The 22,447-nt window shown below is 33.3% G+C and overlaps 14 protein-coding genes across 14 annotated transcripts, besides 4 other annotated features; 7 read left to right on the forward strand and 7 right to left on the reverse strand.

Moving 5' to 3' along the window:
* Positions 1 to 70: 70 nt before the first annotated feature.
* On the reverse strand, positions 71 to 1,984 carry TVAGG3_0045940 (coiled-coil domain-containing protein 87 family; the record flags this gene model as incomplete). Its single annotated transcript, XM_001316144.1, has 1 exon — positions 71 to 1,984. The coding sequence occupies one exon, from the start codon at positions 1,982 to 1,984 to the stop codon at positions 71 to 73; it is 1,914 nt and encodes a 637-aa protein (XP_001316179.1).
* Positions 1,985 to 2,141: 157 nt separating this feature from the next.
* TVAGG3_0045950 (ribonuclease inhibitor domain-containing protein) lies at positions 2,142 to 3,071 on the forward strand (the record flags this gene model as incomplete). The annotated part of the gene is made up of 1 exon (XM_001316143.1): positions 2,142 to 3,071. One exon carries the CDS (start codon positions 2,142 to 2,144, stop codon positions 3,069 to 3,071), a length of 930 nt encoding a protein of 309 aa, XP_001316178.1.
* A 36-nt stretch (positions 3,072 to 3,107) lies between these two features.
* TVAGG3_0045960 (PEP carboxykin GTP family) lies at positions 3,108 to 5,041 on the reverse strand (the record flags this gene model as incomplete). The annotated part of the gene is made up of 1 exon (XM_001316141.2): positions 3,229 to 5,031. One exon carries the CDS (start codon positions 5,029 to 5,031, stop codon positions 3,229 to 3,231), a length of 1,803 nt encoding a protein of 600 aa, XP_001316176.2.
* Positions 5,042 to 5,562: 521 nt separating this feature from the next.
* Positions 5,563 to 5,599: a mobile genetic element.
* Positions 5,563 to 5,599: a terminal%2Cinverted (terminal inverted repeat of Banshee-A3 transposon ID:TVAGG3_0045970).
* Positions 5,600 to 6,768: 1,169 nt separating this feature from the next.
* Positions 6,769 to 6,806: a mobile genetic element.
* Positions 6,769 to 6,806: a terminal%2Cinverted (terminal inverted repeat of Banshee-A3 transposon ID:TVAGG3_0045980).
* A 374-nt stretch (positions 6,807 to 7,180) lies between these two features.
* Positions 7,181 to 8,960, reverse strand: TVAGG3_0045990 (spectrin binding; the record flags this gene model as incomplete). Its single annotated transcript, XM_001316140.1, has 1 exon — positions 7,358 to 8,944. One exon carries the CDS (start codon positions 8,942 to 8,944, stop codon positions 7,358 to 7,360), a length of 1,587 nt encoding a protein of 528 aa, XP_001316175.1.
* A 190-nt stretch (positions 8,961 to 9,150) lies between these two features.
* TVAGG3_0046000 (uncharacterized protein) lies at positions 9,151 to 10,324 on the forward strand (the record flags this gene model as incomplete). The annotated part of the gene is made up of 1 exon (XM_001316139.2): positions 9,164 to 9,532. The coding sequence occupies one exon, from the start codon at positions 9,164 to 9,166 to the stop codon at positions 9,530 to 9,532; it is 369 nt and encodes a 122-aa protein (XP_001316174.1).
* Positions 10,325 to 10,454: 130 nt separating this feature from the next.
* Positions 10,455 to 11,024, forward strand: TVAGG3_0046010 (histone acetyltransferase protein; the record flags this gene model as incomplete). Its single annotated transcript, XM_001316138.1, has 1 exon — positions 10,514 to 11,005. One exon carries the CDS (start codon positions 10,514 to 10,516, stop codon positions 11,003 to 11,005), a length of 492 nt encoding a protein of 163 aa, XP_001316173.1.
* Positions 11,025 to 11,176: 152 nt separating this feature from the next.
* Positions 11,177 to 12,383, forward strand: TVAGG3_0046020 (EF hand associated family; the record flags this gene model as incomplete). Its single annotated transcript, XM_001316137.1, has 1 exon — positions 11,211 to 12,368. The coding sequence occupies one exon, from the start codon at positions 11,211 to 11,213 to the stop codon at positions 12,366 to 12,368; it is 1,158 nt and encodes a 385-aa protein (XP_001316172.1).
* A 258-nt stretch (positions 12,384 to 12,641) lies between these two features.
* On the forward strand, positions 12,642 to 15,698 carry TVAGG3_0046030 (biological adhesion protein; the record flags this gene model as incomplete). The annotated part of the gene is made up of 1 exon (XM_001316136.1): positions 12,642 to 15,698. One exon carries the CDS (start codon positions 12,642 to 12,644, stop codon positions 15,696 to 15,698), a length of 3,057 nt encoding a protein of 1,018 aa, XP_001316171.1.
* An 85-nt stretch (positions 15,699 to 15,783) lies between these two features.
* On the reverse strand, positions 15,784 to 16,380 carry TVAGG3_0046040 (ankyrin repeat family protein family; the record flags this gene model as incomplete). Its single annotated transcript, XM_001316135.1, has 1 exon — positions 15,784 to 16,380. One exon carries the CDS (start codon positions 16,378 to 16,380, stop codon positions 15,784 to 15,786), a length of 597 nt encoding a protein of 198 aa, XP_001316170.1.
* Positions 16,381 to 16,638: 258 nt separating this feature from the next.
* Positions 16,639 to 17,463, reverse strand: TVAGG3_0046050 (spectrin binding; the record flags this gene model as incomplete). Its single annotated transcript, XM_001316134.1, has 1 exon — positions 16,639 to 17,463. One exon carries the CDS (start codon positions 17,461 to 17,463, stop codon positions 16,639 to 16,641), a length of 825 nt encoding a protein of 274 aa, XP_001316169.1.
* Positions 17,464 to 17,620: 157 nt separating this feature from the next.
* TVAGG3_0046060 (growth factor 2) lies at positions 17,621 to 18,235 on the forward strand (the record flags this gene model as incomplete). The annotated part of the gene is made up of 1 exon (XM_001316133.1): positions 17,820 to 18,074. One exon carries the CDS (start codon positions 17,820 to 17,822, stop codon positions 18,072 to 18,074), a length of 255 nt encoding a protein of 84 aa, XP_001316168.1.
* Positions 18,236 to 18,475: 240 nt separating this feature from the next.
* Positions 18,476 to 19,549, reverse strand: TVAGG3_0046070 (uncharacterized protein; the record flags this gene model as incomplete). Its single annotated transcript, XM_001316132.1, has 1 exon — positions 18,476 to 19,549. One exon carries the CDS (start codon positions 19,547 to 19,549, stop codon positions 18,476 to 18,478), a length of 1,074 nt encoding a protein of 357 aa, XP_001316167.1.
* Positions 19,550 to 19,879: 330 nt separating this feature from the next.
* Positions 19,880 to 20,373, forward strand: TVAGG3_0046080 (Chain R 40s Ribosomal Protein S17-b; the record flags this gene model as incomplete). Its single annotated transcript, XM_001316131.2, has 1 exon — positions 19,891 to 20,280. The coding sequence occupies one exon, from the start codon at positions 19,891 to 19,893 to the stop codon at positions 20,278 to 20,280; it is 390 nt and encodes a 129-aa protein (XP_001316166.1).
* A 185-nt stretch (positions 20,374 to 20,558) lies between these two features.
* Positions 20,559 to 22,035, reverse strand: TVAGG3_0046090 (cilia- and flagella-associated protein 45 family; the record flags this gene model as incomplete). The annotated part of the gene is made up of 1 exon (XM_001316130.2): positions 20,638 to 22,035. One exon carries the CDS (start codon positions 22,033 to 22,035, stop codon positions 20,638 to 20,640), a length of 1,398 nt encoding a protein of 465 aa, XP_001316165.1.
* Between the last annotated feature and the right edge of the window lie 412 nt (positions 22,036 to 22,447).

Here is a 22,447-nt window from a genome sequence, read left to right on the forward strand (position 1 = left end):
GTCAGCTTGCCTTGTATACATAAAAAAAAGTATATTAATTGTTTTCATGATAATAATACAAACAAAAATTTTATTGAGTAGTATGCATTAACATTGCTAGTTTTTGATTTCTTAATGCGATTAAATCTTCAGCTTTTCTTCTCCTGATGACTAGTTCATCACCAGTAGTTTCTCTCAGCATCCTTGCAATATATCTAACTCCATCTATTGAGTTGTTCAAATCTTTCCTCAAATCTTCCAAAATTGTCTGTCTATGTATTCCTCCTCCAGCCGTATCACCCAATTTGAGGAAGTCCTTGAGACTTGAATACGCTCTGTTGTATACTTCAATAGTTCTAAGCGCTTCTTCCCAAAGATCTAAAGATTCACTCAACTTTCCTGATTCTTCCAAGTCATGGGAGTATTTCAACACCATATCAAGCTTATCGATGATTCCGAAACCAATTGAGTCCCAAATCTGCTCCAATCTGGCGTGAACTTTAGATTCACCTTTATCTGGTGGCAAAGACAACAAATATACCATGGCGTCCTTGTTCTGACCAGCAACTTCATAGTTCTGCTTGACTTTGATGTCTTCAAGCTTCGGTTCGACCAATACAATCGGCTCATTTGGCGGAGTTGACTGATTGAAGACCATTTCTTCTCTGGTAGGCTTCCTGACGTTCTTAGGTTGTGGTTCGAGGTTCAATGCGATGAAAGGAAGAGGATCGTGAGATGAATTATTTTGACTCGTCAAAAACTCGACGGAATCAAGATCTGTGATCTTCTTGAACTGTTCAAATGGTTCTGTGAACTTTCCTTCTCTCGAGGCTAATGGATCATCCATTTCCCAGAAATTTCGGTGTAATGAAGAAAGTTCTTGTTTATTTGGCTTTGGAACTGGTTTCGGAGGGGCTTCTTGTTTCTTACGTGTTGTCTTGTTGCCGAGGATCATTATTTTCTTCTTCTGAGGTATTTCCAACTTTTTAATTGGAGTGGTTTGTTGAGTTTTTGGTCTGGCGGGCGTAGAAGCAGGTGTTCGATCAAATGCAACTGAGTCAAGTTGTCTCCTGGCTTCCGTAACAGAGTTATGTAGTGTTTGGGCAAATTTTGCAAAGTATGAATCGTCAAGAAACGCAGAACTCGGTCTGTAAGAGGGAGGAAGCGACGTAACTGGTGAAGATGTGCCCTCGTATACTTTTTGGAGAATTTCGTTGTCGAATTGACGAGTTTTGACCTCTTTTAGTTGGACAAATGCGGATTTCTCAATTGGTTTCTCGACTTTGACGGGTCGTGGTACTTTGACGCCTATTGCTTCTTCGAGCTTACGAGATATCTTATTGAAATGGACGAGTTTGAGATCAAAAACGTTTTTAATAATCATTTTTCGGATTTCTATAACTTCGTTGTAGAATTTCTTAGTAGAATCGAGTAGTTGCTTTCGCGTTCTCTTTCTGTATGTGAATTCGCCTGCTAATATATGAGACCTTGCTATTGTTCCAACTTTTGAATTAAATTTATCGACCCAAATGATAATATCGTTGGTATATATAAAAGGTAATTGTTCGATGAGTTTTATTGATTCAACTACGATATTCATAGTCACTAATTCTTGATATTCTGGCTCATTCATGTATCCTTTATCTTCTAAGTCTTGATCTTCTTTAACTAGGGCCTTTTTTGGACGGGCAGCTGCACTCCTAATCGAATTCTTGTATACACTTAATGGATCATCCCTTGGAATACCGCCCAAATCAACGAATCCACGATCTTGTAAATGAAAAACGTAATTTGCTGCTTTTTTGATGGATGAATTAGGACTTAATGGTTCTTCTATCTTCTCGTCAACTGGTAGAGTAAGGGGATAGCCGTATTTAAAATGTAAAAATTCTTTTCTTTCACCAGATATTGGTGGAACATCAGATTTCAATGCTTTGGATCTATCTTCAAACATTGCCTTTGTTTTCAGATAAATCTCTGCTGGTTCTTCGTTATCTTCATCCATATCTAAATTTTTTGAAAAAACGGTTTTTATTTTTTGTAAATTTTTGACAAATTTATATAACATTTTTGAGTCAATCTATGCATGATATAACAGCCTTGAACGAATACAGATCATGCTTGTCTGAATGTGAAATGTACAGTTTCAAGCAAAATCAATAATGACATGGATATCAGATAATAAAACTGTTATTATTTTTGATGCTCCTTCTGTTTTGCCCAAACAAACATTTCACAAAGCTGATTGTGTTCATTTCAAAGTTTTTGGTACTGTTACAGAGGTTCCAGATCAATGCTTTTTTGATTATAAATTTCTTGAAACACTTGAGCTACCAGATTCAATTACTAAAATTGGAAATTCAATTATCGAAAAAACATTGATTAAATCATTTCATGTTCCTTTAAATTGCAAATCAATCCATTCAGCAGGATCTTTTGATTGGACCTTCACTCTCGAAGAGTTTACTATTAGTCAAGAATCTAATTATTTTTCCGTTATTGACGGAGTATTGTATGATAAAGCAGTTAAAATTTTGATGTGTTATCCGAGTGGTAGAAAATCCCCTGTTTACACTGTCCCTTACGGTGTTGTTTCATTTCAAACTGCTTCTTCCAACTGTATATCACGTTTAAAGAGATTTATTATACCTCAAACAGTTACTGATGGATCTAATATATTATTTAACTGCACAGTTCCAGATATAGAGATTATCATATATAGATTTCCTTGGCAAGGAAAAAATACATTTCCAACTGGATCTAATGCATTTCAAAGTATGACTAACTATGGAAGAGATAATCTCACGTTCATAACATCTGAATATTATTCAGAGTATTACGAATTCAATTCAACTGTTCGTTTGTTTGGATTAAACAATAGGAAGAGCATTAGATATTCAGATTCATTCTTCTCTCTTCTCACGACAATCAAAACAGTTGATGTTTCGAAAAGTTTTGTTTCTGTTTTGACTACAGGATTCTCAAATTCCCCGAATGCAGTGATCAACATTGAAAAAGAAAGTACGAGACTTCCCAATCACTGTTTCTATCATATATCAATTTCATATATGTTAGTTTTTATTTTAATTTGAGAAAATTAAACAAACAAATAGTAAATGTTTCAAGAAGTTTTGTTTCTGTTTTGACAACGGGATTCTCAAACTCTCCAGATATTTGAGAGTAATAGTAAATTGACTCTCTGAGTTAATTTTTAAAATATCAATCAAAAAGAAAGAAACTTTTTAAGACTTACTGGCAACGCTTAAGGATTTCCTGAGAAACGTCGAGGAGTTCCTGTGAAACGTGGCCGATTGTGTTCTTGAGGTAGTCATCATTAGCAGCGACCTGGGCCTTGATCTTCTCCTTATCCTGGTGCATGAGCTCCTGGAACTGCTCCTTTGTGAAGTTGAGGCCATCCCAATCGATATCCTCGTACTCTGGGACGTAGCCGAGTGGAGAAATGTGTGTTGGGGCCTTGCCGTAGAGTCTGTTGACCATCCAGCCGAGAACACGAGCGTTCTGACCGTAGCCTGGCCAAAGGAACTTGCCTGCTGGGGACTTGCGGAACCAGTTGACGTGGAAGACAATTGGTGTCTTGGCGAGCTTAGCCATCTCAAGGTAGTGCTTGAAGTAGTCACCCATGTGGTAGCCGCAGAATGGAAGCATAGCGAATGGATCACGGCGGAGAGCACCGAGCTTACCATCGGCAGCAGCGGCTGTCTGTTCGGAACCAACTGTAGCACCAAGGTAAACACCGTGAGCCCATGATGTAGCCTGGAAGACGAGTGGGATATCGTTCATACGACGGCCACCATAGACGAAGATGGAGACTGGAACACCGGCTGGGTTCTCCCAATCTGGATCAATGCATGGGCAGTTAGCAGCTGGAGCAGCGAAGCGGGAGTTTGGATGTGATGAGACACGGCCGCAATCTGGTGTCCAGTCCTTGTTCTGCCAGTCGATAAGGTGAGCTGGGGCCTTCTCTGTCATGCCCTCCCACCAGACATCGCCATCATCTGTAAGAGCGACGTTTGTGAAGATTGTGTTACGAGCGCAGGAGAGAAGAGCGTTTGGATTTGTTGTCATAGCTGTACCTGGGGCAACACCGAAGAAACCGTTTTCTGGGTTGATGGCGCGGAGTTCACCATCCTTGTTTGGCTTGATCCAAGCGATATCATCACCAACTGTTGTGACTTCCCAGCCCTTCTTGCGGAGTTCCTCTGGTGGGATCAACATGGCGAAGTTTGTCTTGCCGCAAGCTGATGGGAATGCAGCTGTGACGAATGTCTTCTTGCCTTCTGGGTTCTTGACACCAAGAATAAGCATGTGCTCAGCGAGCCAGCCTTCCTTGCGGGCGAGGTTGGAGCCAATACGGAGAGCGAAGCACTTCTTGCCGAGAAGAGCGTTGCCACCATAGCCAGAGCCATAGGACCAGATAGCCTGTTCCTCTGGGTAGTGTGTGATGTATGTGTTCTCTGGGTCGCATGGCCATGCAACATCCTGGCGGCCATCCTTAAGTGGATAACCAACGGAGTGGACGCATGGGATGAAGTCGCCGTTCTCACCGATGCATTCGAGAACCTTTGTGGAAACACGTGTCATGATTCTCATTGAGACAACGACGTATGGAGAGTCGGAAATCTCGACACCGTTCTTACCGATGGAGGATCCGATTGGGCCCATTGAGAATGGGATGACGTACATTGTACGGCCTTCCATGCAGCCGTTGTAGAGACCACGGAGCTTCTTCTTCATGACTTCTGGATCTTCCCAGTGGTTTGTTGGTCCTGCATCTTCTTTGTTCTTGGAGCAGATGAATGTGCGGGACTCAACACGAGCGACATCGCGTGGGTCGGAGTGGTAAAGGTAGCAGCCTGGGCGCTTCTCTTGGTTAAGCTTGATTGCCATCTTGGAATCAACCATTTGCTTGAAAAGCATATCAGCTTGTTCCTGGGAACCATCAATCCACATAACATTCTTTGGCTTGCAAAGGGCGACGAACTCGTCGACGAATGCCTGAACTTTCTTGCTCTTGTTGAATGCTTGAGCCATAATAAATAAAAGTGAAGTGAAAAATAAACAATTCTCAATTTCTTTCAATTGAGCGACTTTGAGTGGTCAGAGGATCTTCTCAAAATTGTGAGCTCTTCGTCCTGAGTTTTTTTCCAATAAATAAATGGTCTCAAGAAACATTTTTGGATGAGAAATAAATGCACTTACATAGTTCCACGATCAAGAACTATGAATTGGCATTTTATATTCACACAATTTTAGCTTCATTGTTTTTGAGCTCTCAAATTTGGATAGTAAATATTCAAATTTTTGACAGGCATATTTTAGTTTTCTGTTTTATCCTGATAGTAACCAAAATCTCTATAATTTTTCTCTCAAACTTTTTATATATGTTTTCAATATTTCTATTCCCAATTCCGATCGTCCTCTTCAATTTAGGTTTTATCTTTTAATCGTACCGTTTTTGAATTCGATCTTAAATTATCCAAGTTTGCATTGAATTTAATCTTTTGGTATTTCTAAGATTTGTTCAGTACATTTTCAACATCTAATGCATTCATATTAAGAGTGTAATAAACAGAAATTCATCAAAAGTGACAGCTCTCAATTTTTTGACATTTGTAAATTCTAAATTGAACGAGAAAAATGAAATAATACTAAGCATAATACAATATTCTAGATTTAATTATAATTAGGAAAAAGTTAGTTTTGAGAGTACTTTTCATAGGCATATAGAATGAAATCTTCTGAAAAATAATATCACATAAACTCATATTATTTTCTAATATATAACTATTTTATATAAAAATCAAATTCAATGATCTTAAAAGCGAAGGATAAACCTCAAAATTTACGAATATAATGAGTGGGATATAATGCTTATCTATCATAAAACCATATGAAATATCATTTTTGCTTTACGCTAATTTTTGACGACAATTAGCAAAAAATGTTAAATGTTAACACTCAGTCCATTTGAATATGAAAAATAAAATTGACTTTGATTAAATGTTTTTATTTATCATGCAATTCTTCTTGCGACCAAAGATTTGAATAAAAGTTCAAAAAATAAGATAGCTTAAAAAATAATGTACGTAGTGTTTACTAATAGATGAATAGTATAATAAATTCTATTAAAATGGATTTGATCAAAAAAATATATAAAATTTGATCATAAATAAAATCGTTTTCAATTACTTCTTCATTTAATTATAACAATTATTTTTGGTTTTATATTTTTTGGATCAAATCCATTTTAATAGAATTATATACTATTCATCTATTAGTAAACACTACCGTACATTATTTTTTAAGCTATCTTATTTTTTGAACTTTTATTCAAATCTTTGGTCGCAAGAAGAATTGCATGATAAATAAAAACATTTAATCAAAGTCAATTTTATTTTTCATATTCAAATGGACTGAGTGTTAACATTTAACATTTTTTGCTAATTGTCGTCAAAATTAGGCGTAAAGCAAAAATTGATATTTCATATGGTTTTATGATAGATAAGCATTATATTCCCACTCATTATATTCGTAAATTTTGAGGTTTATCCTTCGCTTTTAAGATCATTGAATTTGATTTTTATATAAAATAGTTATATATTAGAAAATAATATGAGTTTATGTGATATTATTTTTCAGAAGATTTTGTGTTCTTCTTCAAAATTTTGTTTTTTATTAAAAAGAATCTTTACAAAATATACATTTACTTTAATTAATATTTAAAAACGTGCTCTATCAAAAGTTCCAAAAATTCAATATTTTAGCTTTTCTGAGGTGTCACTTTTGATGAATTTCTGTTTACAACAATATTTTTGATATATAATCTTATCATCTTTACTATTTTTTCTTTATTGAAGTATTTATTATACTTTCGATTTCGAGATGACCCAATACTTCTCAATTGGTCATGTACATGGCGTTTGTTGTTCTATGGTGATCAATTACAATCTTTGTCTTCCATATAAATTTTCATATCATCCGTGTTGCCTACCGCAAGAGATTTTTGAAGACAAAAAGGCCATTTTTGAGAAGAAAATGGTCACGATTATCACAAACACGAGAAAAAAATGATCTATTATAATCAAAGTGAAATATCCGAGTTTCCAAAAAAAATGGATTGTTGTATGGGAAAAGTTAGAGATTTTTCGCTTTTAGCGGGTACAGTAAAAGAGCAAAAACAATTTTTGAAGAGATCACCCTTATATATATCAGAAAAAATGCTTTTGGAAAAGATAAATATCATTTTTATAATGACTATATACAATCTATTAAAAACTTTGGCATCAGTCGAAACAGGCATTTTTTCGCAAAGAAAGCCCTTCTCAGATGAACAATGTATAGCACTCCTTCTTCTATATTATGCTCCATGTGATCGCAGGATTGATATAATTTGTTTATTCTTTGTTAAAGAAAGTGGTGTTTCCTTCCCAGAATTTTTTGCATTAATATCTGCCTTATGTAAAATTAGGAGTTCTATAATTTCTTTATTATTAGAAAGTGCTGCCAAGTGTAGAGGAGTAGATCGATTAGAATTCTTTGAATTGATATCTGCACCATGTAAAATAAGAACTTCTAATGTTTCTTTAAAACCATTAATTGCAGCAATATGGAGCGGAGTATTACTTTCCTTGTTTTTCACATTAACCTTTGCGCCATTAATAATTAGAAATTCGACAATTTCCTTGCCATTTCTCACTGCTGCAAAATGAAGGGGAGTCTCATTTCTGTCATTTTTTGAATTTACCTTTGCTCCATGCGAGATTAGATATTCGACTATTTCTTTGCTAGCTCTGTGCGCTGCTAAATGTAATGGAGTAATTCCTAAACGATCAGCTAAATTAATTTCGGCACCATGCATAACAAGTAACTTGATTGCTTTTTTACTGTTTTTCCTTACTGCTTCATGAAGTGCAGTTCTTCCCATCCCATTTATTCCATTAATTTTCATTCCACATTTAATTAGGAATTTTACAGTTTCAATACAATTAAATTGTGCAGCGCGATAAAGGGAAGTATTGTATGGAATAATATTTTTGTCTTTTTCATTGATACTTACGCCATGTAAGAGGAAAAATTGACAAAGAGATGGTATATTAAAGATTGAGGAATAAATAAAACAGTGTTTTAAATTTTTTGTTTGATCTAAATAAACTGCAAATGCTTGAAGGTTATTGAATTTACCACAATACAGTAAATCAATGTTGATATGATATTCATTGTATAAAAACATTACGAAATCAATGTTGTGTGAAATAATTGCATATTTCATACATTTTACATCTGGTTGGACGTATTTCAAGCATTCATTAATTATATCGGGAACACCACTTAAAAATGAAAATTGAAGGCATTTATGTGTGATTTCTGACTTGAATTCTGCAATTAGCAGTTTAAAACATTTAACTGCTCCATGATAACAGCACAATTCTAGTAATGAATAACTTCTCTCGAAATTTTTTGGATATAAAATACTATTAAACCTTTGATACTGATCAAATCCTTTCTGATCTGTGAAAGTGATAAATTTTTTTATATCATCATCCATAATTGCTTTGAAAATATCATTTTCTTGATGAACATCAATTGAAATTTTGAGATTTTCGTATGATTTTACGTTATCTTCATTCAAAATGATTCCATAATCCTTATAAACAAAGTATTCAAACGGAAATTCAATGTCTTGGACTTGATCTGGGCGATATTCTTCAAATATCTTTTTGAATAATAGCCAATATAAACTCATGTAACGGTTTCTAAATATTGATATATTAGAAATTATTTTTAAGATCCAGGATAGTGAAAGTAATTTTGTTTTAATGAGATTCATTTGAATTTTTTTGTAAATCTGATCAATTTCGTCTTCATTATATGTATTTACCTTATACAATGCATCCATAGCACTAATATGATCTTTATATAAATCTATAACTTCTTGGTAAGTCATATTTCTTACTTTTTTGTCTCTATGATAAAAAATTCCAAACAAAAAAAATTTACCATCTTTTTCCAACAAATTTGAAAAAAGTAGTCATTCATGTATTTCAATATATGATATAATTATGCATTGAAAAAATTTTGAGAAGGTGTCAGGATTAAAAAATTTTCATCAACAAAAATTTTGCGGTTTTAAAATTTTACAACTTCACTTTGCTTTTTTGTCACCATGAGTTTTGAGAATATCCCACCAATTAGTGATTTCAAGGTTCAGAGAGGCTGTGGAGCTGAAGCGAAGCGTGTTGCGCTTAGGCTTAAAGATTTTAATTATGAGACATCAGATATTTGGAAAGTTCTTAAGCTTAAATTTTCCTCTGGTATCACTCATAGCGAACTTAAAAGTATTGCTGGTATCTGCTCATTCATGCTTGGAATTAAATTAGATAGAGATGCCAGCAGAGATAACAGAGTCCTCATCAAGTGGTTTGATGAGAATTGGGATAAAATAAAAACAATCATTGATAAGGTTCACCTTAGAGATGAAAAAGAACAAATCATTAACCATGAAAGAGAAATCAGAGAAAATTCGTTGAAATAGAGCAATGTTTTAAACAGTTGTTAGATATTATTGTAATAAAATTCATCTGTCCTTCCTACATTTTTAATATTTTTTCATAGCCGAAACAAAATCACAAATACTCCAAATAATACGATGATATCTATTCATAATGAAGATATTTTATTGTATTATGAAAAATAAAAGAAAAATCGCTCATGAAGAGCAAATTTTGATGTTAAGAAAGTAAATTGTTTATTACTTAGGCTGCTTTTTGGAATTTTTTTGGAGGAACGCTTCTTTCGTTTTTGTTCTACACCTGCGTATAAAATGTGCTGAAATAAATCGTGAGATCTTTGATTATATTAATCATTCTTTCTTACAATAAGATTATGGTAATAATATCTATATGTGATAGACGGAGTATAGTTCAATTTCGCGAAATTTTGATAAATTTTCGAAAACTATTTTTAGTAGGTTAGAATCTATTAGAATTCAATAATATTCTATGTCGTTAACTGTAAACAATCGATATTATGTGATTAATGAAAATCGATATCAATATTTAAAATTTTCGGGGCATTTTTGACTGGAAGTTATTGCCTTTGACACTTGGAATGAAATTCTCTTTGGTACTTTTTTCCAAATTTTTTCTATTTTAGAAAACGCCTAAGCAATTTTAAAGAAAAAGATAACGTTTTTGACAATTTTCAATTTTTTTTGGAAAATAAAGGTTAAAATTCTTAAAAATTTAAAATTAATAGATAAATAATGCGATTTTATCGGATTTTAAATCTATAGATACAGTTTGTTTTTGTTAATTTATAATTTATCTTTTAAAATATGTCAATTATACATCAAAATTATTTAATTATTTTTTTTTGTTATAAAATAATCAGAGAAAAGAGAAATAATATACTCAGATGCCACAATTTGGCCTAGAAAATAGGTTCTCCCTTTTCCAATTCGCTTTACTATACTTTGTAATGAATAATCGTTTTCCAAAATAAAAAAGTGACAAAAATGACTCTAAATAAGTATCAACAGACAAAATGCTTGGAAATTCTAGACAAAATGATTTCCTGGCCAATGTGTTCTCCATTTGTTAACCCTGTTGATCCAGAAAAAGATAATATGCCTGATTATCTTCAGGTTATCAAAAATCCAATGTCGTTAACTGATGTTAAACGAAAACTCCAAGCAAATGAATACTCAAATGTTACAGATTGGCAAAATGACATCAATTTGGTCTTTTCAAATGCGAAAGAATACAACGGTGAAGATACTGTTTATTCTCATATGGCTATGGAAGCATCAAACTGGTTTAACAAGAAAGTCTCTCACTTCCCTACAACAGCTGAAGAAGAATGGATAGGCGTTCTTCAAAGAACTTCAGATCATTTGTTAGATATTCTTTCACACCCACCACCAGAGCTTGACCCAAGCGGAAAATTAACTGTCTCTACTGAAGAAACAGAAGAGGAAAAGCCTATTGTTGACGCCCCTGCGGCATAATATATATTTTGTAAATTAATGTTATTTTACGTAATTGTTTTTAAATTCAACTTTAACTGAGCTTGAAATGACATGCTATGATCACTTGGAAGAAAATTCAAAAATTTTATTCAAGAAATATAACCAAATTCCGGACAAATTTGAGTTAATTGTCTACCATTTGTATTACAAGGCTTATTTTAGCTAACTAAAATTTCATTTTATTATGAAAAATCAATCCACAAATCTATTCCCCATACCAAGAATCATGATTACTGGTTCAGATCAAAAACTTATCGATGTATTTGTGAATGAATGCGCAAAACACTTTAAAGGAAAGATGGACTCGACATTTAACAGAATTTATAAAATCATTATTGGAAATAGAATTACATACATTCAAAACAATTGGTGTGATCTTCAACATGATCCATCTTTAAAGATTATTTTAACAGAAAATGGTGCATTTGAACCTCCAAAAACAAAACACCCACATTTAGTCATCCAAATTAACGAAAAACTACTACCAGAACGAGTTGCTGGCGATATTCATATTCTTTCTTATAAAATCATATCACAAGAAATGCTACATTCATGTTTATCATATTCAATAGCTTACCACGATTGTTTCCTGTTTGGATTACATTCACGAGGTGAAGTAAAACCGATTGTTAAGTTACTTTTGCGAAGAGTATTTAGAACTCTCGATACAAATTTCGATGGAAAAATACAAATGAGTGATTTATCAGATTTTCATCGCAAATTCTTTGGTGTTCCTCTTGACAACCAAGACATGCTTACATTTTTCAAGGCATTACACGATGGATCAGAACCAGCAAATGTTTATCAATTTATACGTTCCTCGATAACATTCGATTTATTTTTACAACTCATGCAATATCTTGTCTCGAAAGGCTATGGATCCAGTGTATTACAAATCATTCGCTGCCCAGATTACTATTATTATTTTGATCCTTCTGTAAATTGCCAAGAATTATTCTTTGGAGGTCATGAACCTCAAAAGCTAAAGAATGCATCCATAGCTGTTGAATTTTTGCATCAAGTCTATCAAGATTTCAACGGAGAAAGAATTATGCAGCAAGTGAATGACGAATTCTCTCTTTGCGGTGGAACTCCAGAGAGATTTGCTAATGTCAGAGAGATGGGCGAAGAAACTTGGATTTCAAGATGGATTGATTGGAGCGCAGTGAATCCATCTGATGCTTGCAGACATATACTATCATTTGGATTCCCTCCAGAGATGATTTATGAAGCATTTGATGTTCCAAAACCAGATAATTCTACATCTGTTACATTAATCGCTGGAATTTCATCAGGATTACTTGCTTGCTCAGCATTATGGTATTACTTCTATAAGCATTAACTATTTAAATAAAATATACTGTTTTGTTCAAATTTTTATAACATTTTTTAAAATAACATATATTTTTAATTATATATCAAACAAATTTCCAAAGGATCCTCATGCGCAGTTGTTTTTATTCTAGAAAACATCAAATCAAATTTAAAAAATTCAAATAAATATCGTATATCATTAAGTTAAAGCATTTTTTGAAATCTTAACAGCCTATATAATTATGTGATACTAGAATTAATATCACAACTATCTTTTATTGCCGCCAAAATTTATAAACAGATGGATTCAAGTTCTGATTCTAACGAGGAATCTATCGATTATGCAGATATTCACGATACCAATATGGCAAATGTAAGACTAACCAAAGATAATGAACGACTTACAAATTTAGTTAACTCTCTAAAGCACCAAATTTCGGAATCTTGCCAATTTGTAGAGAGAAACGCAGAACTTGAAAGAAATAATCAAAAAATACAAGCAGAACTACGATCTACAAAGCTAGAATTAGATGATTATAAAAATAGGCTTGAAATCTCGATGAAAACTATCGAAGACCTGAAAAACAAACAGGCTAAAGAACAATTAGCAAGAAAAGAAATTCCATCATTTACTGTTAACAATGACAGGGAGAAAGATCTGCTAAATCAAGAAATCAAAGCAATAAAAGAACAAATAAATAAAAAGAATAACGAAGTACTAAAAGCCCAAACGGAATTAAGTAGTCTTAACGCATCTATCAATTCTCTACTGAAGGTTTCACAAACTGTTTTTAATCAAGTGTTTGAAAATCCTAAAAAATTAATGCAATTCTTAATAAACCAACAACATAATCAAACACCTGAGCCATCACAAGAATGCATACAGCCAACAATATACTATGACGATAAACTTTTGGCAAAAATAGAAAAACTTCAAAATCGAATTAAAAATGAAAAACATTATTCATTAGAATTACAAACTCAGTTCGATAAAAAGCGCGAAGATTACGAAAATAAGATTTCAGAGCAGTTACAACAGATCAACAAACTTAATTCAGAAAATCAAGATTTACATCATCAAATTTCACTAAAAGATCTTGATATTTCTCAGCAGAAAACATTAATGAACAGTGAAATCGACTCACTCAAACAAAAAATCACTATTTTGACCAAGAAAAACAAAGAACAAGAAGAATCTTCAATGAAAAACAAAATTTTTGAATTATCTGGAACTCTTAAACAAGAAAACGCTGATTTAAAGCGTCAAATACAAGATCTCAAGCATGTATCAGATGAACGCGATCGTCTTCAAATCGAAAACAAGAATCAAGCCAAATTGTTGATGGATCAAAGGAAATATTTTGATGATCAGAAGGAAACAATGAAAAAGAGAATGGACAAAGTAACAGATGAATTAAATAATGTTAAAAAACAGAACGAACAACTCGAAATGAAATTAAAATCAATACAATTCGATAAAGATTCTCAAGATGAATTAAACATTGCTAATATTGCTAAATTTAAGAGTCTTGAATCATCACTTGCGATGGCTGAAAATATCAAACTTGAATTACAATCACAAAACCAAAAATATGCAAGATCTATCAAATATCTTGAAGAAAATCTCGAAAACATGAGAGCAGAGAACCAAAAACTCTTAAGACATAGAGATAGACTTGTTTCTGTTGTGGGAAAACAAAGTTTATTGTTAAATAACTTAGAAAAATATTCATCTGAATTAAATTCAGAAAATAGATCAATAAAAGACAAAATTATTGAAACAAAGACAAGAATAATACAAAAAGAAGCAGAAAAACCACAAGTTATTGATATTCCTATTACTGCTTGGTATTCTCAAGAGTTTTCTAGAGAACTATGTTCAGAAATCAGTAAAATTGTTAATTCACCAATAAACAATGTACAAAAGATGAAAAGTGTAATGGATATGGTTGGATCTGCTTATAACAAGCAAATACAAGAAAAATCTAAACAGATTCAACAAATTACAGAACAAAATGACACAAATAAAAAGTTACTTGAAAAAGTTATAACAACATTATCTGATATTCTTGAAATGCCACAACTTTCTATTTATTATATAACTGCTGATTTCGAAAAGGCTTTCTCAGAGATTAATAACTATATTGAGAAAATTAGATTCGCTTCAACACAAGCAGCAAACAGTAAAGCAGAAGTTGAAGATGAATTGGCATCAATTATCGAAAAACTTGATGTTAAAAATAAAGATGATGCAATTGAAATGATAAATGAACTGTATTTGCATATTAAAAATCAAACATCGGAAATCAAATCATTCAAGAAACAGATAAACCAACTGAAAAAGCTTATCAAGGCATGTAATTCTCAATCTGATATTAAAGATTATGAAAATCAACAGAAAATCAAAACTTTGACTGAAGAAAATAACGAAAAAGATAATGAAATAGTTAGTTTATCAAGAAAACTGAAAGCAACAGAAAACTCAATTAAAATTTTAGAAAAACATATTGAAGATGTCAGAAACAAAGCTAAAAACGATGTTAATAATGCAATTAATAGTAATACAATGAATTCGAAATCAGAATCAGAGAAATGCCAAAAGATTATTTCTGAAATTAAAGAAACAAAAGATAAATTGAAGGCGGAAAATGATGATCTCAAACTTAGAATCAAGTTCCTTGAAAATGAAATCACACAACTCAAGGGTTGCATAATAACTGTAGAAGGTGCAAGAAAGAAATCTGACGAAGAAATGTCAAAATTATTGAATCAATTTGATAGCTATGATGCTAAGTTAAGAGCAGAATTTGCAAAGGAAAAGGAAGATCAGAAGCAATTATACGAGAAACACATTGAAGATCTCAAGAAAAGAAGTGCAGAACTTGCAAACTCTCACACCGTTCTATCAAATTCTCTTTGCGAATGCAATGACAAAATTTCGGAACTTTCAAAGAAAGTTATATCATATGATAAGCAAATTGATAACATAAACTGTGATAACAAACTCAAAATCGAAGAATTAAATAGACAGCTTGATGTTGCAAACGCAAAAATTAAATCAATTTCTTTATCTAAAGATATTGAATATCAAAATATCATTGATGATATCACTAAGCAAGCAAAATTCGAAAAACAGAGCTTAATGGACTCTTTTGTTTGTGAATTGTGCCAGTTTATTGATCCACATATTCAAATTACGCCATCTATAATTATTACTGCTGTCAAGAAAGCAAGTGAAGAATTAAAGCGATTAGAAATGCAAGAAGAACGTTTGAGATCAATATTAAGCTTATCAAACAAGGATTGTGTTGAGGATTTCGTATCGAAATTAGTTATTTCTCAATATATGCGCAAATAATTATTTGTTTGAAGAATAAAATATATTATTTTTTTTAGTTTAAATTTCGAAGGCCTTGTTTCATGCGTCTACAAGAACGAATCCATCACTCTTCATAATCAAGAGGGATAGATCCATGTCCGTCTTTAGCATTGATATCTGCACCATTTGAAATAAGAATTTCTGCAGTTTCTTTGCTGTTATTCATGGCTGCAGAATGAAGAGGGGTACATCCATCTTTAGTTTTAGCATTGATATCTGCACCATTTGAAATAAGAATTTCTGCAATTTCTTTGCTGTTATTCATGGCTGCAGAATGAAGAGCGGTACATCCATCTCCGCCTTTAGCATTGATATCTGCACCATTTGAAATAAGAATTTCTGCAGTTTCTTTGCTGTTATTCATGGCTGCAGAATGAAGAGGGGTACATCCATCTTTAGTTTTAGCATTGATATCTGCACCATTTGAAATAAGAATTTCTGCAATTTCTTTGCTGTTAACCCTGGCTGCAGAATGAAGAGGGGTAAATTCATCTTTAGTTTTAGCATTGATATCTGCACCATTTGAAATAAGAATTTCTGCAATTTCTTTGCTGTTATTCATGGCTGCAGAATGAAGAGGGGTAAATTCATCTTTAGTTTTAGCATTGATATCTGCACCATTTGAAATAAGAATTTCTGCAATTTCTTTGCTGTTATTCATGGCTGCAGAATGAAGAGCGGTACATCCATCTCCGCCTTTAGCATTGATATCTGCACCATTTGAAATAAGAATTTCTGCAATTTCTTTGCTGTTAACCCTGGCTGCATAATGAAGAGGGGTAAATTCATCTTTAGTTTTAGCATTGATATCTGCACCATTTGAAATAAGATATTCTAAAAGTGATGAAAGATGGAAATTCGGAGAATAAGCAAAACATGTGTTGATGTCATTTGTTTGATCCAAATAAACTAAAAATGATTAAAGATTATTATATTTAATGCAGAATATTAAATACAAATAATCAATTTTAATATTGTGTTCATTCATCAAAAATGTTACAAAATCAATATTGTGTGATATAATTGCATATAGCATGCATCCTTCACCTGGTTTTTGTACTTTCAAGCATTCATTCATAATTTCTGGATTTCCACTCAAAAAAGAATATCTAAGACAATTTCGAGTGATTTCTGATTCAAATTTCGTTCTTAAAAACTTAAAGCAATCAACAGATCCATGATAACAACATAGTTCAAGTAAAGAAATACCATGTCCTTCTAAAAATGGATATAAATCACTTTTTAATTTTTGATCTTTATCAAATCCTTCTCTTTCTGTAAAATTTATCAATGCTATTTTGTCATCATCCATAATAGATCTGTGAATTGAATTTTGGTTGTGAATATCAGATGAATAATGAGAATCTTCAAAATCGTTAAAACTTGTTTCCTCCTTTTCATTCAATACTGTACTGTATTCTTTGTAGAAAAGGTAATTGAAAACTCTGTTGATTCTTTTGACATGATTTAGATGGTATTCGTCAACAATTTGTTTGGCAATCACTAAATATGACTTCATGTAGCGGTTGTTATAAATTGAAAGTTCGGATATTTCAGTGATTATCGCATCAGGCGGAATATGATAAGAGTCAATCAGGTTTTGTTTGATTTTTTTGTAAATTGCGTTTAATTTTTCTTCGTCATTTGTTTTCAGCCTGTACAAAGCATTGTAGACATCATTATATCCTGTACAAATCTCCATCAATTTGTCATAATGAGTATGGTTAATTTCTCCCTTGGACATCAAACAAAAATTTTCAAAAAAAAACTAGTTAAATGTGAGCTCAAAAAAATGACTAATTTTTTTAAATAGCACGATGCATATAAGAAAAATATTGATTTAATTGGTCATAATTTTACATAAATTTCATTTTCAAAAGAAGAGCTACATTCCAATAATGGTTTGTTTCATCAACAAGTGCTCCATGGATACTATGAAATTTTGCAAAATTCTCTCTTTTTACTATGAAAGAATATGTACCGTCATGTAAATTGTCAAAAATCAAAATGGAAAAAGCTAAAAAAATTTAAAATATAGAACGCGAAAGGTACCCAGTAAAGATCTTATTAAGAAAAGCCAAAGTTATCAGAAACAAAATCATGGGTGTTAAAGGCAGTAAATTAGGAGATGATGAAGATGTTGATTTAGATGAAATGTTTGATAACATTAAAAAGGCTAAGAAGGAAAAAGTTGCCAGAGATGCAGCTCTCAAAGAAGCAATGGAAAAATCAAAGCAAAAACGTAGATATACAGAAGATGGTCTCCCAATTTTCACAGAAGCCGAACTTAAGATGGATAATCCTAAGGCTGGAACAACACCTTTATGCCCATTTGATTGTGATTGCTGTTTCTAAGTAAATTTTCCAAAAAAAAGAAATAATACATGAAAAAAGCACAATTGCAACCCCTCAACACTTACCATGCATTTTACTTTATAATTATAAGATAGAATTAAAATAATAGATATATATATTTGATAAATTTTCTTTTTTGATGCTATATAGCAAAATTTTTCAATCGCACATCATTTTCTATTCAGTTTAGACATCAATATTTAAGATTTTCTCCTCTCATTTAAGTTTTAGATATCAAATTATGTTAATTATCGGCGTTAATATCTTCTCTCGATGTCCCACTCAATAATTACACATATTTGTATATGAAATTTCATCTTAAACTCTTAAGTTGACAAAGAAAGTTATAAATTCTAAAACAAACATAATTTAAACATAACAAATACAAATATATACAATGATTATCTTTGACCAGGTTTCCAGAAATCCTTTGTTTCTCTGAGAGAGTTTGGGATCTTGATTGCTGGTGTTTTTGGCCAAATATACTTCAAACTCTTAAGTGGATCGATTGGGAACTTTGATTCTGAGTAAGGTTTAGGAGGTAAAACCTCGGGTCTCGAAGCCTGTAAAGAAAATGTTTCTTTTGGTGGAGGAAGAAGTCGAGATTGAGATCTTCGAGGATGAATGCGTTCCAGCATCTGCTTTTGCTGCTGTGAAAGAGCATCCAAGAATGCAACTCTTTCATTCTTAGGCGGAGCGTAATCTCTGGAAATTTGGTGACTCATACTTAGATTTCCTCTGGCTTTTGCTTTGAGGTTGTCCAGTTGAGGTATTGCGTTATCTGAATAGTCTCTTCCTTCATCTGCTTTGACGATATGTGTTCTTCCAACTTGTTTTCCGAATTCCACTCCTTTTGGTTCTTTTGGAGGCTCAATATAGAAATCTGCTGTAGTATTTAGACTTGTCTTGAACATATCATCATTCCTTGATGCTTGGTGATCAAATGTATACTTGTATTTCTGAGGAAAAGATTTGTCAGGATCAATATCAGTGATTGGTTCGGCAACGGGGTGCGGAAACTGATTTGTATCAAATGTCCTTAGCCCTAACGAAAAAGAGTCAAGAATGTTCTGTGTAGTTTCGCCTTCTTTTGCTTTTATTGTTGGCAATTCACCAATTTTTGGTCGTGCAATTGTCGATTTTGTGGCATTAAAGTTTGGATTGTATGAAGCAGGTTCAGGTACAGCGGTTTCTGGGAATTTAAAAGCAGGCTTGTAAGAAGTAATTTTATGATGAAAAGCAGGAGGAGATGATTCTGATTTGGCCACATTTGCTGATAGGCTGTAATCTAACATTTTACCAAATTTTGATATAGGTTTGATTTTTACATTGTAATTTTGTTCAAGTGCAGATTTTGGAGGTGCAGAAGAGTTTTTTGGATCGATATCAAGGGGGACCATAGAAATAAGTTCCATTCTCTCCCATGTCTTTTGGGCATTTGTATTCTGGAACTGCTCATTTTTGTTCTTTTTCATATTTTAAATCTTTACAAAATTTTGCAACATTTTTTTTTGTACAATTCAAAATTGAATTCATCAGTATAATCTTCTGAGTTCTGACAATATGAAACCATGCTCAGACTTTATAGAGGCATTTGAGAAGCCTTTCCTCATAATATCTAGTGATTTCAATGAAGATATACGCATTGCATTCGCAATTGATTTGATTAAGAAGCATCAACAAACCAAAATTAGTGGCCAACTCACCATTCCAAAAAAGCTAGGCCTTAATATCCCTTGTTTGAAGATTTAGCTTTTTTAATTTTTTTTTCATGGAGCCCAAGATACGATAAAAACGGTTTGTCCCTCCTTTTAGCATGGGTCGTATCCGTACAAAGACCACAAAGAGAGCTGCACGCCTTGTTATTGAGCGTTTTTATGGCCAACTTTCCTTCGATTTCCAGGACAACAAGCGCGTTTGCGATGCTGTCGCTGATATTCCATCAAAGCGCATGCGCAACAAAATCGCCGGCTACGTAACCCACCTCATGCGCCGCCTTGAACGTGGACCAGTTCGTGGCATTTCATTCAAGCTCCAGGAACAAGAACGTGAGAAGCGTGATAACTGGATGCCAACCACCTCCAAGCTTAACGTTCCAAAGATCCTCGTTGATCCAGAAACAAAGGAGATGCTTGCTGCCATCGGCCTCAGCGAAATGGAAGGTGTTGAGGTTTTCACACGCCGTGCTGGCCAGCGCACTCAGTAAATCTTATAAATACCCATTATACTGAAATGTACAAATCCTAAATTTAGAATATTACAAATCAACTCTTTTATTTTTAATTTATAATAAAATTTCTTAAATATGGCTATATTTTATAATTCATTTGTATGTCAATCATATGCTTGTGCCAGAAATAAACAAAATCAATCAATATTCATTTGAAACATTTCCAATATTTTAATAATATAAGAGTATTTCATGTATTTAATAAGTTGTTTTGTAAATAAGATCAAGAGTATCATATATTAAAGCAATTATTTACGACAATCAATAATTCAAAAAAAGTTTAATAATAAAAATCAAAAAAATAATAAAAAAATAATATTCTTTTTTGAAGGATTATTGTGATTTGAACTTCAAATTCTTAATATCAGCACGATACTTTTCAGGAACACCCGCAGCCTCTAGCTCTGCGAGTTTCTTCTGTCTAATTCTCTCAACTCTCTGCATGTAAGCATCTTGTTCAGCCTGCATTTTTGCCTTTTCTCTGTTCTTTGCATCTGGATCAATCTTCCTTGACAATTCTCTTAATTCGACTGTTTGTTTAAGTTCCTCGCGATACTTCTGGTCAGCCTCGATCTTTGCTGTGTAATCAGCGAGTGCCTTCTGCTTCTTTGTCTCTGCCTGCTCGAGCATCATCTCGTATTCCCTGCGTTCTCTTGCCTGTTGTTCGAGCTGATCTAATTTCTTGGAGTTGATCATGTCTGCGCGGTCTTTCTTCAATTTCATGACAGCTGTGATCTTTGCCATCTGTTCGGCTTCTTCCTTCTCGGCAGCTGCACGTGCCTGCTCCTCCTGGACGCGCTGTGCCATCATCTCATCACGGATGGCTTTAGTATCAATAGCGCGTTGTTGTTTGGAGCGGATTTCTTGGATTTCGCGCTCTTTAAGACGCTTTTGAGCTAAGATTTGGCGCTCGCGAGCTTCTTCTTTAAGAGCTTTCTCGTTTGCGTAATCAATTGTCATCTGTGCGAGTTCTTGTTCCTGGCGCTTTTCTTCGGCTTTACGTTTAACAAGAGCTTCCTCCATGGCAATGCAATCGTGAAGGAAGGCTTGCTGTCTGGCCTTTTGCTCAGCACGAATACGCTCATCTTCTTGACGGATCTGCTCGTTTTGGATAGCAAGAGCTTTGGCTTCGCGATCACGACGCTCGGCTTCAAGAATGGAGTTGATCTTGTGCTCTTCGATCTGTAATTCGATGATTGCACGGCCACGACGACGCTGCTCCTTTAACGATGCTTCACGTTCGTCATAATGAGATTTAGCTCTTTGCCTGTTTTCTTCGAGCATATCAGCGATACTGCGCTCTTCAGCCTTTTCATCTTCCTTCATCTGTCTGTGGATTTCAAGCTGCTGATCGCGGAATGTTCTTGCTTTAGCTGCAACCATTTCGCTATTGATCTTTTTGACTTCATCTAAGTCTTCATCTGCTTTAGTATCGGCAATTTGAAGTGCGTAGTCTCTTTCTTCAAAAGTATTTAATGTCTGTAGATTTCTTGTAATAACTTCTGGCTTTGTTTGAGTATCTATAAGATTTTCGCGCTTCTTTGTGATTTGAAGTAATTGCTCTTGTTTAGTTTTCTCGTCGTTAAGGGCAATTTGCTTTCTTTGCTCTGGTGTTAAATGTTTTGCTTCTTTCTTTACACGCCTCCAATCGCCGCGTCCAACAATCACTGCGTTGGTTGCAACAGATGTGATTCTGGTATTATACTTCGGATTGTGCGCTGTAGTTTTCATTGAATGAATAATAACGGACAAAAATGCGGCTTGACAAACGTCTTAGAAATATAACGAGAAATTCATGAAATAGATTCGGATAGATTAGCTTTTCTTATATACAACGAATTTTCCCCTCATTAGCTAAAAATAATTGTTTGATTTCATTGTTTAATTGTTAGATACATGGAGATTGTTTTCTATATGACACATTTCATACCATTTTAATTTTGGCTCCTAAACATTGTGTTAAAAAATCTTATTCAATATTCAAAAAATAATAGTGGATGACATATACAGATATCAAAAGGCAAATGGGGAGGTATTGAACCAAGTAAATAAAAGTCAATTCTCTAAACGAAACTCATTATTGAGAAATATTTAATCAATTATCATCATATTTTGGCATATCATGGCTGAAAACATCCAATAA

This window comes from Trichomonas vaginalis, chromosome IV (genome assembly GCF_026262505.1).
Source record: "Trichomonas vaginalis G3 chromosome IV, whole genome shotgun sequence".
NCBI lineage: Eukaryota > Parabasalia > Trichomonadida > Trichomonadidae > Trichomonas > Trichomonas vaginalis.